The sequence below is a fragment of the Blennius ocellaris genome (genome assembly GCF_963422515.1).
Source record: "Blennius ocellaris genome assembly, chromosome: 7".
NCBI lineage: Eukaryota > Metazoa > Chordata > Actinopteri > Blenniiformes > Blenniidae > Blennius > Blennius ocellaris.
The window spans coordinates 18,205,222-18,218,444 of NC_137656.1; the positions used below are offsets into that span (position 1 = coordinate 18,205,222).

General features: G+C 40.6%; 1 protein-coding gene across 1 annotated transcript; it reads left to right on the forward strand.

Annotated features, from left to right (window-relative positions):
• Window positions 1-1,645: 1,645 nt before the first annotated feature.
• Window positions 1,646-7,229, forward strand: LOC308132880 (aquaporin-3-like). The gene is made up of 6 exons (XM_080500066.1): window positions 1,646-1,811; window positions 5,020-5,146; window positions 5,323-5,460; window positions 5,595-5,710; window positions 5,825-6,042; window positions 6,129-7,229. The coding sequence occupies exons 1-6, from the start codon at window positions 1,704-1,706 to the stop codon at window positions 6,331-6,333; spliced, it is 912 nt and encodes a 303-aa protein (XP_080356192.1). The 5' UTR covers window positions 1,646-1,703; the 3' UTR covers window positions 6,334-7,229.
• Window positions 7,230-13,223: the final 5,994 nt, after the last annotated feature.

A 13,223-nucleotide genomic window follows, 5' to 3' on the forward strand; every position in this document is an offset into this window, starting at 1 on the left:
AATGTTCTCAGTACTCTGATAAGCACTACAGAATAGACTTTCAGCCTTAAAAGCTGAAAGGAGCTCAGACAGGGGGAAAAAAATAAATAAAGCATGGGTGCACTGATCCCCACTGATACGGACACGAGTGAGGGCTTTTAAATGTGGAAATGTTCCCACACCTCAATAGAAACGGCACAAAAAGAAGGTGTAATATGTGGTGATGAAGTTTCACAAGAGGGACAAAAGAACAGGTCAGAGAAAATGAGGCGAGGGAAACGAGAAAGACGGTGAATAGCTGGAAATGCTCCAGTAATGTCAGCAAAGGGGTATGTATTACAGTTATGTGTGAGCTGTTGTGTAAAACACCAAAAACTGTGAAATTAAAATGTTTGCCTGATTTTGCTTGTGTCTGTTTCTGACTTATTTTGTTCATTCATGGGTTTGTTGTGATCTCGTCCTGACAGATTTCACCCCAATGGAGGGGACAATAATACTATAAAGAAAAACAAAGTCCTACTCTAAATCATCTTATTCAAGCATGAATGACATGGACAACAGTGTAAAACTAATATCTGGAATAAGGAAGAGACTGGACCAGAGGGAATAAGCATCTGTAACTTGTCTGAAACAAAAGAGACGTGTCACAAACAATCCAAGAGCAGATTCAGAGCAGCAGTACAATTACCTGCTTTACCTTTCAGACTGAAGAGAACTCAAGAAATCAAATGTTTCCCAAATGGCGACTCTATACTTTTATATTTCAAATCATCTCCTTGCCCGTACATTACTTTACCTTTACCTGTAAAAACATGACTCTGTATCCACTGAAGCAAAACAAAACAAAAAAAAGTGTATTTCTTGAACTCTTAAATAAAAAAAACCCCAAAACATAATAATGGAAAATGCAACATTCAGATGGTTTTAATCCGTGACTTCATGGTGGTAAATGTTGAAATTGAGACGCTGGATTTGGTTTGGTTGGTCAACCATACATTTCCAGAGAGAACGTCTGACAAAAACCAAAGAATTAAACATCCCTTCAGATGTCGTTTATATATTCATATTTAAACAGCGCAGTGATGTGATTATTCCATGGAAGAGTCAGTTAAGCTTCATTTAACCAGGCAGTTGCTTGAGAGCATATCATCCCAGACACACAAATAACACAAGTACTGTGTCCTTTTTCTCTTCCTGCAGCAGCCGGATCTCAAAGTTTGTTCTCAAATTACACAAATGAGAACTCAGAACCAGCCAGGCCTATTTTTTTTAAAAGTCAAACTTCCACATACACAAAATGTTCAGGTCATAGAGAAGCTTAAGGGTAGAACACATCTATTAATGGGGTGTCTTTTGAGGAAAAATAAGATCAAGTTTGTACAACTCTTGTGAAACGGGATGAAAGGTGCTGACATACAAGAAATTGAAGAACGTGTTTGTAAGTATGTGTGTAAAGAGTAGAGAGAGTAGAGAGAGAGAGAGAGAGAGTGAGAGAGACCTGAGGTGAGAAAACCGGACTGTGAATCACACTGTGACGATCAGGGAGGGGCATGATGCAGAGGGTGGGTCCAAGCTTCCAGCTTCGGCTTGGCACCAGCCCAGGCCATGCCCATCTGGGCCCTATAAGTAGCAGTCTGGTCCAACCAGCTCCACAGTCACTCAGGAAACTATCCACTCACTGCCGACGACCTCTCACAGCCTCTCCAGCCTCCAAAGCAAGCATCATGGGCAGACAAAAGACGTACTTGGATAAGCTGTCGAGGTTCTTCCAGATCCGAAACCTGCTGCTTCGCCAGGCCCTGGCAGAGTGTCTTGGCACTCTCATCCTTGTGGTGAGTTCAGAGCGTGTGAGCAAGTGTGCGTACGAGTCAGAGTCATGCATCATCTTGTGAAAGTGACAATATTCATAATTTATACTGTGATGAGTGCTGATAAGAGATGACCTCTGTCAATGTTTTCTCTCCTCCAAGTCTTGCACTGTTCAATCATTGCTGTGTGCTCCATTACTCTCCACCTGACAGCGTTTGTAAGTTCTTTAGTTTTGCATGTTTGAGGAGCGATAAACGACCCCGAGAATAAACTGCACGTTACTCATAAAGCTGACTTCAAAGTCATGATCTTTGTATTCCCCTTCGAGTGTTGGTAACCAAAGTCAGTAAACTCGAGATGAAAGGTCAGCAATAGTTTGGTCGGGACTGCGTGTGCTCTGCTCGAGGACATCACAACAATATTTACTCAGAGATGAGGATCCAGGATGCCGGAGACAAAACCACAACACATCCTTCAACGCAGGACAAAGTGTTGCTTGTGTTTGTGCATAAAGAGACACGTCTTATCACAGGTGAAGGTCATGGCCTATTGTGTCTAGTATCTCTGAAATTAGGTTTAACTCTGAGCTCTTAGGTAATTTCACTCATGCACAACTACTCTACTTTCTGACTTTTATAAATTGGTTGAGACGAAGTGCATTCATAATTTGACTTTTGATTAAAAACACGTAACATATGCTTTGTATAGCTAAAACTTTGGAGTAGTTTCTTTCCTCCTCTAGCTTTTGTCTGTTATATGACCTAATACCTCTGTTTCAGACAGTGAGCTGTATATTTCCTCTTCGAAACAAAGGGAAGTTGTTTTTATCTATCGATCCTTTACAGAGAGAGGCTTCTTCTTGTTCTCAGACAAAGTAGGTTTTGTTTCATGAGTTAACCAGAGCATCACTTGTCAGGAGGAATATCAACCTCTTTTATTGACTGAGTGGAGTATTTGATGACTTTGTGCTTCTTTAGTCCATTTCTGAGCTTTTTTTTGTATTTTGTTTTGTGCGTCAGATAAAATGCCTTTTCCAGTTAATACTTTAAGTGCCAGTACAAGAGTCAGCTTTGTGGGCTCCCAGAATAATTCACCCTGAGATTTATGACTCACAAAACCTTTTTATGGACTAGGAAACCACTCTCCCTTTAAATGAAAAAAAAAATAAAATCTAAATGAGCATCATCTTCCATCGTCAAAGCCAGTTTAAAAAAATAGAATGAAGATCACTGATAACTCCAAAGCGGAGTTTCTTCCAGCGTGTAACAGAATTGGGAAGGGATAACTCTTTGGTAATTATTATTCAGACTTGAGTGCAGATGGCAGAAGAAGGTGTGGTGCAGTCATGTAACAGGTGACACATGTCCATGGCAGCGCTGGGAAGGTCTGAGGCAGAACAATAGGCATCACATCATGGACATGTTTGACATAATTTCCCTTCGTCCATCAGAACATTGCAGGTGTCCCACTCTGACCCCGTCATTATCTTTCTTTACCACTTTCTCCCTCCAGGAAACAACCTGCCAATACATTTTTGTGGCATTGAGAACACAAACAAAAGAAAACAGTTAATTAGTAATCGTCTTGTGTTTCAACTAACAGGGAGAGATAATATTGTTTCGGGTGTGTGTGGGTGTGTCTTTGTATGTCTTGACTTGCATTCTTGGCTTTTGTACTGGAACAGTTGGACAAAATATCCAAACTTTGTTATCCAATAAATTATTTTGGTTTTATTTTAAATTAAGTTTCAACATTTACTCCAAACAGTTTATTTATTTATTTATTTTATTGTCAGTTAACTCCTTAGAATGTGGATTGTATTTTCAACTCCAAGCCACATATTCTGATCTGCACAGTCGCAGCAGGGGAGCGAGGCTGACTCAACATGGGCTCCCCATCCTTAATGTGAAAGGATCACACAGGTAGTGATTTAGAGGCTGTTCCAGGCCAGCAGATTGTTTTGCCTGCAGCCTCCAGACAATTGCCAAATGTGTGTTTCAGTAGGCTGGCGGCTTGAGGTTTTTTTTTTTTTTTATGGGCTTCCCAACTGTGCTAGAAGTTGAGAGTAGCTGTATGGATGCATGACCAGCTGACTCAGGCAAATGAGGCGCTGCAAACCAACGGCAGCATCAGAGCAGCGAAATAGAAAGTGGACATGTTTCTTCAAGAATGGATACAGCCGCTGGTAAATATGAGCATTTACCAGATTTAGATTCAAACGAGACCCTTCCGGGGGAATTTGATCCGAGTAAGGAAGTTGGCACCCCCACAAGGTGATGGCCCACGTGTAACCCAACGCCTCTGACATTAAGAACAACTCCACAATGTCCTGACTTCTTCTTTCCACATTTGTCCGATGGCACAACATTAAGCAGACATTCACCCACTCTCCAAATACAAAAGTCCCACCGCCGGGTTGATTTATGTGCCACTGTATTTTTTTCCAGTAATGGTTGGTCTCATCATGGGTGGAAAAGAGTTTAGACTGAGTCCAGCGATGATGAATACTCGTCAGGCGCCAGCGTCAAAGAGTGCGGTTCCCCCAGCCTGACCTCAACATCTGAGTCGTGTGGTCAGACTGAAAAGCGTCCTCATCAGGGGTCTTAGAGAGCGGCGACCTGAATGTGGACCACACAGACTTCTTTTACCGAGCACATACAAAGAACATATGGGCAAACACCAAATCGCAGAGCACACAGTTTAAAACTCACTTTGCACTAAAGACTGAACTGATTCCGTCAGTTTGCCCAAGAACACATTTATTCCCTTTTTCCTCAAGAGGAAACCAAAAGTCATGTTTTTTTCCCCCCATCTTCTCTGATAAATAATCTGGGTGGTAACAGTGACTGCTCCTCGTACATCCAAGGTCAGCACAGAGACCTTTCTGCACATACAACCTGCCTGTGTGCTATTACGAAGACAAAAGAGCTTATTCAATTCAGAGTAGCGCTCAATCAGAGAGATTTTTTTTTTTTCTAGTCTCACTGATAATAATCACAGTGCATGATTTCACCCTTCCCTTGACCTTGATTGGCCAACAACGCTCCAACTCTGCATTGTTTACATGTCTTTTCAGTGTTACAAAACATTGTAAAGCTACGAACTGGAATTTTTTTTTTAATATAAAATGTTATTTATTTCCTCTGCATCCGACCCAATTAAAAAGTTGTCATGTGCAAAGAGATGTTATTCCAACACACTGTAAACTTGTCTTTTCATCGCTCCCTCCAGATGTTTGGCTGTGGTGCAGTGGCCCAGCTGGTGTTGAGCGGCGGCTCCCATGGCATGTTCCTCACGGTCAACTTTGCTTTTGGCTTCGCTGCCACCTTAGGAATTCTGGTCTGCGGCCAGATATCAGGTATGCATATAATACCTCAGTAGTTCTTTTTAGGGGTTGTCGTCATGGATAAAGCATAGATGGACACTGTGGTGCTTAATGCTGTATTTAGAGCATTTTTGCTTATAATTAGATAAAGTTTTTAACGTTGTTGTCGTGATCTATAACGCATACTGTTTTTTTAAATACATTTTCAGGTGGACATTTGAACCCTGCGGTGACCTTTGCCCTGTGTCTGCTTGGAAGAGAGCGCTGGAGGAAGTTCCCCACCTACTTTCTCTTCCAGACAATTGGTGCCTTTTTCGGTGCTGCTATCATTTTTGGCATGTATTACGGTAAGGGACCACACACATGGCTGTGCCAAAGTTATTACAGCACAACCATAAACTGATCACTTTAAGCATACTGTAATATATGTATATATATAGATATATAGTTTACGCTGCTGTTTGATTTTCTTCCCCTTCAGATGCCCTGTGGGACCACGAGGGTGCTTTTAATGTGACTGGCCCCAAAGCAACAGCTGGCATCTTTGCTACGTACCCTGGAAAACATCTCACCCTTGTCAACGCCTTCTTTGACCAGGTGTGTTTTTTTTTTTTAATATGTGGAAACGACAATTCTTCAGAAAACATAATTTGACAAATATAGGAGCCGTGGGGAATCAATTCTCATAACATCAATCTCTCTGTGACACAGATCATTGGCACAGCAGCACTGATCGTGTGTATCCTGGCTATTGTGGATCCGTACAACAACCCCATCCCACAAGGGTTAGAGGCTTTCACCGTCGGATTTGTGGTTCTGGTCATCGGACTGTCGATGGGCTTCAATTCTGGATACGCTGTGAATCCCGCCAGGGACCTCGGGCCGCGTATCTTCACCGCTATCGCTGGGTGGGGGACTGACGTTTTCACGTAAGTGCATCATATTTAATTCAAAATGTGTTCTTTCAATGTGCAGTCGATCATTCCCTAACAACGTCCTCCCTGTCACCTCTCAGGGCGAGAAACGGTTGGTTCCTGGTGCCCATTTTTGCCCCCTTCCTCGGCACCATCATCGGTGTGATGATCTACCAGCTGATGGTCGGTTTCCACGTGGAGGGAGAAGCACGTGACCGCAAAGACGGCACAGAGCAGGAGAACGTCCGGCTCACCAACGTCACCTCAAACGACAACCCCAAAGAGACCAACAAAGAAATGCACTGAACATTTTTCAGAGGCACAAGTGAATCCCGACAAACTTGGCTATTTTCATTCCTGCCACAACTATTTTGTTCTTTGGGAAACATCTTTACAGCTGATATTGTTGTGTTTGTGAAATTAGTCCACTTTCTATACATAATCATGTGACTGTATGAGATTGTAGAGGAATGATTGTGTATGATTAGAAGCACAGAATTACATTAATTCTTGTATGAAAAGATTAATATTTGGATCATAGTATCTATAGTAGTCCATTTTTAACAGTATTGTATGTTTTGTACCATTTTAACTTTTTATAACTTGTTTTTATAGTTTTGCATACTTTATTCCTGATATATTTAGACAACTAAATGCATTGCATTCACAGCCAGGTTCTTTGCATTCTGGAAGTCCAGATCCTTTCAGTGTTAATAATGCAATTCATGAAAACTGTCAGGATTTGTGTGAATTTGTATTTTAAGGAATAACCAAACATTTCAACATCTGTCAGACGACTGTGTTGTTTCAAGGTGACAGGAGGCAGTGAGGCCACATCCCTCCAACAACCATTGCTCTATTAAAGTGGAGATATTATATTTTACTAAACTCTCTGCAGCCCAAAAATGATTCAACGCAGAAAAACAAGATGATCGTTTATCATTGTGATGAATTAAAGTTAATCAGATTACTCCTAAATATTCTTGGAATTTCATGTTTGAAACTAGTGTTAACAAACCACAGTTACCTTCTTCTATGTATAATGTGTGTTTACTATAATTCCTGTTTGTTGACGTGTTTATATCTTGTATATGACTCCATGTTCGGGTATGAAAGTGGACTTTTGAGTGTCTGTACTTGGTAAGTGGGTTGAGGGGAATGCTTTTGTACTGATACAATAAAGTTCCGTTTTTTTATTCTTACATGAATGCAGATCATTTTACACCTTTGTAAAAGTTCTTTTACTTTTCTGGCTTCTCACAAATGGTTCTCACTCTTACTGGGTTAACTGTAATCTGATTACACCAGAAAGAAAACGCATACGAGCGAGTTACGCTCGTCTGAAAACAAAACTTGTTGACGGAAAAGCTTCTTCCCTGCTCGCAGCAGGTCAGCAGCGGGTCAAATGTGGTAGACTACATCTAAACTATAGCCCGTGGGCCTACTGTGGCCTGCGGTGCATTTTTGCAGCAAATTTTCCAAAATTAGCATGGAACATGTTTCACATATGAAACTTACTCTCTCCTGTGTTTTAACTATCTTGAATAAGGTCGCTTCTCAGTGAAATGTAAGAAAAATGCTAACACAAAACTGGCAAAGTAACATGTTATCAAGCTCATAATTGTGTGGCCCTCAGTAGAAAAAAACCCCAAAATAAAAACTTTCAATCATCACAACAATGCACAACACATTATCACTACAGAGGAAATTACATTATGCAGGACTTGTAAAATCAGCCTTAAAGTCACATCATCTAATGGTAGTTTCTTGAAAAATACATCACAAATAAATGGATGTCTCACATGGGAAGCATTAGTGTATCTACAGTACATAAAAAGAAGCATTTTCTAAAATAATAATGAACCTAAATGAAGTGTGAGTGAAAACAGCAAGATTTGTTTATTGTTTTTTAATTGTTGAGGTTTGCTGTTGATAAATAGCAACAGTATTTTTATATGTGTGGAAAAAATGTTTCGGTACCGACTTTAGTATAATCTAATCCATGTGTTGGTTTACATGAGTCCTGATGATATTGTTGTTATTTCCATGCAGAACTGTGTGGGGCAGAATTTTTAGCTGCTTTCTGTTGTTGCGTGAATGTTAAAGAGTTAGAAAGTGGATCTTTCCATTTGGTAACTTTGAGCATTTAAAGCTCCATTAATGTACCATCGTTGTTTTTGTTCCAGTGTGTTTCTGGGACTCTTGACCATTTCAGTTGTATAAGCTTTATAAAATGTGAAAAGTACAAAAAGAAACACAACTATTTACAGAAATTGCTCCAGTCCCCCAGCTGTGCCTTGTAATAGCAATATTGTGTTCCCAAAAGAAGATCTCCTCCATCATTATGAAGCGAACGCCAGTATTTTTAGATTGCTATTTCAAGTCTGAACTTTCTTCCCTAGAATTCCTCAGTATCCACAGGCCAGAACTGGACTGCTGCCGGAGCAGCCTACATCATGTGAAATTATCCTCAGTTGTCCAGAGAAACTATTCATTTTTAATACAACTTCATTTTTGTGTGCATTTTATCTGGAAAATGGAAAGACAATGTAAACACTTTTGGCCTTTGTCCATTCTCATAATCTCAATCACGTTACATTGTTAAGCAGAGAATTGCAGAGAAACTACACAAATGGAATCTAAGTTTATGTGGTAGGAATCTGTTTTGGATTTCTTACAGGCCTCTGCAGTTCATTTCAGCTGGTTTGGAGCAGATAACAACCAAAACTCCTTTGACAACATGCCTGGGATTGCTTTTATCTTTAGACTATTGTGTTGATGACAAATTCAGGTATCGACACAAACTGTCTTTTCTTTAGACACATGTGCAGAATATGCAAGCGGGCTTATTTTGGGTGAAAAGAAAGGATGCTGGTGGAATGTTTTGATTGCTTGAGCTGTTTAACAGTTGAGTTTTCTTTGGCTCGATTGAAAGGAGATTGAGATCACCTGTGGGCTGATCAGAGATCTGCCTGATTTGCCAGCCAATTAGGAGCACGGGGGATAAAAGGACATACAACTGCCTGAGAAGACTTTTTTTTGTTTGTTTGTCAATTGAGAGGCTGTGAGAGGCCAGTTGTTGAGTTGTAACATTAATGCTGAGTGGAATAGAGGATGCTCTTGTTCAGGAGGCTGATGGGAAGATGGGGGCAGCCAAATGTAGGGAATAGAGGGAAAAATGAGTCTGCAGAAGACAAGAGTCCTGGACAGAGATTCACCTTCCAGCAGGACAATGACCTGAAACAGGCAGCCAGAGCGACAATGTGAAGGTTTAGATCAAAGTATATTTGTGCGTTAGAGTGGCCAAGTCAACATCCAGACCTTGATCCAATCAAACTTTCTGGCATAACTTGAAAATTGCTGTTCAGACGCTCTCCATCCAATCTGACTGAGCCTCAGGTATTTTGCAAAGAAGAATGGGTTAAAAAAAAAAAAAGTCCTTCCTTAGATGTGCAAAGTTGGTAGAGACTTTCCCCCAAAAGACTTGTAGTGTTGATAGTAGGAAAATATATTTTTTTACTTCTTATACACATTGAATTGTCACAAACCCCTAAATGAAGCAACCAGCTGGAGACCAAGGTTAAACTGTAGACAAAGCGTGGTGTAACTCAGTCAAGCTTTACTCCTGCATTTCGCGCTGAGCCCACACTCTGTTAAAATCAATTGTTGACTACTGAATATGATGAAAACTCCTCCAAAACAACTCGAGTTAATGCATGCATGAAGACAGAAGTGGTGTAAAATACACACAATCTGCTGTTTACGGTCTAAAGCAGGCAATAACACCAGTGTCCTTTGAAGAACCGACTTAAACAGCGCTCAGCAGCATTACAGTAGACAGCACATGTTTTCTATCAGCAGTCGTGCTCGGTCGACTCGGCTGCCTGAGGCACGGCATCTGATTTAACATTGCGCCAGTGCTTTTACATTTTAACTGTTTGAAATGGTGATGTGGTTGATATAAAACATTCTCCCACGCACATACAGATATATCATTGTGCACAGATCTCTGCATAGTCACTGGCCATGAAATGACACGAAAGAAAATGTAGGCCATAAGAGTTAGAAGAAAAACATAGTGAAAGTTGATGATGATCACAGAGGCGGGGCACAAATGCTTCTAACATTGCATTTTGTGGCAGGGGGCATGTCTATACCCCATAAAGACTCGGTGGGCAAATAAAAGGAAAAGGACCCCCCTTCGTCCTGAAACAGAATGCTTTCATGCTGAAACAATATAATACCTTCAATATAGCATCTCACATACCAACTATATTCCTTTGTAAAGGAGCTGGTGTTGCATATACCAGTAAAAGCTCCATTATATCCCCTGGGCCACATTGCTCATCTAAGCATCTGCACCTGGACAGCTTTCCCCACTGTATAACACACTTTAATAGGAAAACAAAACAAGCAAACGGGCATATGAGGAAACGACCGTATGCTTTAAACTAAGATTATTGTGTCTGGTGGTAAACAGAGAGAGAAAGAGCAACAAAAAAAACACAGCCCAGCAAGAGAGAAAATATAGGTCAAGTGTCCTTGTAAATTCAAACTGCTTTCACCCTGTGTTTTAAAGAACAATAAAAAGTCTGCCATGCAGCTATAGAGACAGACTTGGGCGCTAATGTCATGTTTTGCTATGTATAAAATAAAACACTTGAGGGAAGTGTGGGCAACATGTGCAGGCCAGGTGTGATGAGGCCGTATTTCTTTTTTAGAAGCTCCAGTGACTCTAAACAAGACACAAACAAGCACACACAGAGTAAACAACCTTCATGTTTATATTTCAGGTTCAGAAATAGTGTTAGTATTGCTCCATCTTGTGACAATTTCTAAAGAATTGCTTTGTTGTTAGGTGTTACTGCTACATTCAGCATAATTGATCATATCACCTCCAAGTTCAGGATGTAACATGTTGTTAAAAAAAAATCAGTAGAACACGGTTAACTTGGCTTTAATCTGATTTATATTTAACTCTATTCACATCCTTGTTGCGTTTTATTGCATTTTCTGTTCTGATCATTTTTTGTCCTTGCACTATTCCATACAGCTTTGACCAAATAACAAAAGACCATGATGACCACTGATTGGTGGTCTCATGTACTTTACTCTTTTGATTGATGAATCCAGATCCTGTGCTTGCTCATGTGGTATTTCTGTTTGTTTTGTCCATTTACTGCATCTGTTAAATGCGCTTTCAGATGACTTTGTTGTTTATGTTGCGGTATGATTCAAATGGGATCGATTCTAATCTCCCTCCCAAAAACACTGTAGCCAGCTATAAATCAACCCAATATTTATTTTGGAGCTCTTCCAATGTTTGCAGCCCAAATGAGATAAGACAATCAACTATAAACATCGCTTTTTCATGTGCATGTTTAGATGGAAATGGGTCTCGAAACATGTTTTACTTTTAGTACACCGCCTCTTTTTTTTTCTTCTCCAGGCTTAAGCCAAAGACACGTAAAAACCACATTTACCGTGCCAGATTATTGATAATATGCAGATGTTTTCCCATGAGACACAATTCCACAGAAAACTGAACCTGGCTGAACCCGACCACACAAAACTACTGAAGTTGTGTTTGTTGTTAATGAATCCAAACATGGTGTCAAGTACAAACACGTCTGAAGGAAACTTTTAGTTGCATAATTACGGCGAAAAGCCAGTTGATCAGTGCAGCCAGGGTCCTCGACTATGAAACCACACGATGGTTATGAAAATGATAGAAACGTCTGGTCAGTAAGTTGTACGAAGACAGAAAATAAAGGATGCTCCTCAATCCCTGACTCCTCAGAACACATCTGTTTATTGTTGCTTCTGTTCCTTCCTCTATTTTCTTCTCCTCCTTTTCATGCACGCTTCAAATACTAAAAATGTTGTCCAGAGTACTCCGTGAAGCAATGAGACCTTTTATTGTTTGGCTGGTCGCTCTCTGTATAGGCCACGTCTCTGAAAGGTAATGTAAAGGTCAAGCGAAGACACATGGATTCTCCTCCATCTGGTCGCTGTCTCGCAAGGTATGTCGGTCATGTGAGGCAATTAAAGAAGGATATGACTATTCTTTACAGTCTGAACAAAGTACTGTGTCAGTAGTAAACAATACGGCGACGATTGTGCACTTCTTCTGCGGTGTGGCAAATCCCCAGAACAAATGAGGCAGATGTAATATTTGGGGAGAGAGAAAGAAAAAAACCCCCAAAAAGACTATTATGAGATTCTGAGATGACAGTGAGAAGGTTGCAGTGTGATCTGTAGCGTGGGCTGAAAGCAAAGATCACTCCTTTACTGATGTTCATCAAAAGAAAAAAAGAAAAAAAAAACACAAAAGGTAAAACAAGTCGGGACATTTATGAAAAAAAAAAAAAAAAACTTGAAAGAGTTTGCAGATTGACTGAGGAAATCTATTGAAGGACGGGGTGGGGGACGGGATACGTGATTTGTCATTTGTGGAGTGCTGCTGAGTCAGTTTTTCTCTCACACGCCCCTTATTCACACAGGTGTCACTCCCACCTTGTCCTGGCTTACCAGCAAAAAGACACGTTGGAGCACATTCAGTCAAACCTCATGTTTGAATAGTGGCACATGTTCTATTATTTCTGCCCGTCGCTCCAGACTTGAGACGACACAGCATCAACGCGATTGAGATGCTGACTTTTGCCCCCCCCCCCGCCGTGCACACGGAGCAATGCAGGAGAACAATGACAATAACGTCGACACAATTCCTTCAAACACCCTGAAATTATTATGAAGCTGGAAGTCGACAATTCCCCAACTCCGGTGTTGTTTTATTTGGAAAACAAACAATTATTGTAGCGTCTCGATTGTCAACGTTTCTGTTCCAAAACAACGTGTATGTGTGTGTTTTTTTTTTTTTTTTTCCCTCATCTGACATGTGGAGGTGGTTTGGAAGGGTGTGGGATGCCATGTCATTTTCAGGTTGCTTTATGCAGCTTCATAAACTGTGAGCCCTCTCATTAGTCTAAACACAACCAGCAGGAGAGATGCTGGGGAAATGGTGATACTTTCATCAAGAAGAAGAAGAAGAAGAAGAAGAAGAAGAAGAAGTTTGTTCAGAAAGAGGACATATAAAAAAAGACAAACTGGTTCCAAGTGCACTTTTGACAAAGGAAAAGTCTCGTGCTGTTACGTTTTTGTTTCCTTCCAGCGGCGATCTGACCAACAGGGATCTG

Excerpts from the sequence above, each read along its gene's own strand:
- LOC308132880 (XM_080500066.1), top strand. The coding sequence starts at position 1,704 with ATGGGCAGACAAAAGACGTACTTGGATAAGCTGTCGAGGTTCTTCCAG. Across the intron at positions 1,812-5,019 it reads TTGGCACTCTCATCCTTGTG|ATGTTTGGCTGTGGTGCAGT; the intron begins GTGAGTTCAGAG and ends CGCTCCCTCCAG. Across the intron at positions 5,711-5,824 it reads TCAACGCCTTCTTTGACCAG|ATCATTGGCACAGCAGCACT; the intron begins GTGTGTTTTTTT and ends TCTGTGACACAG.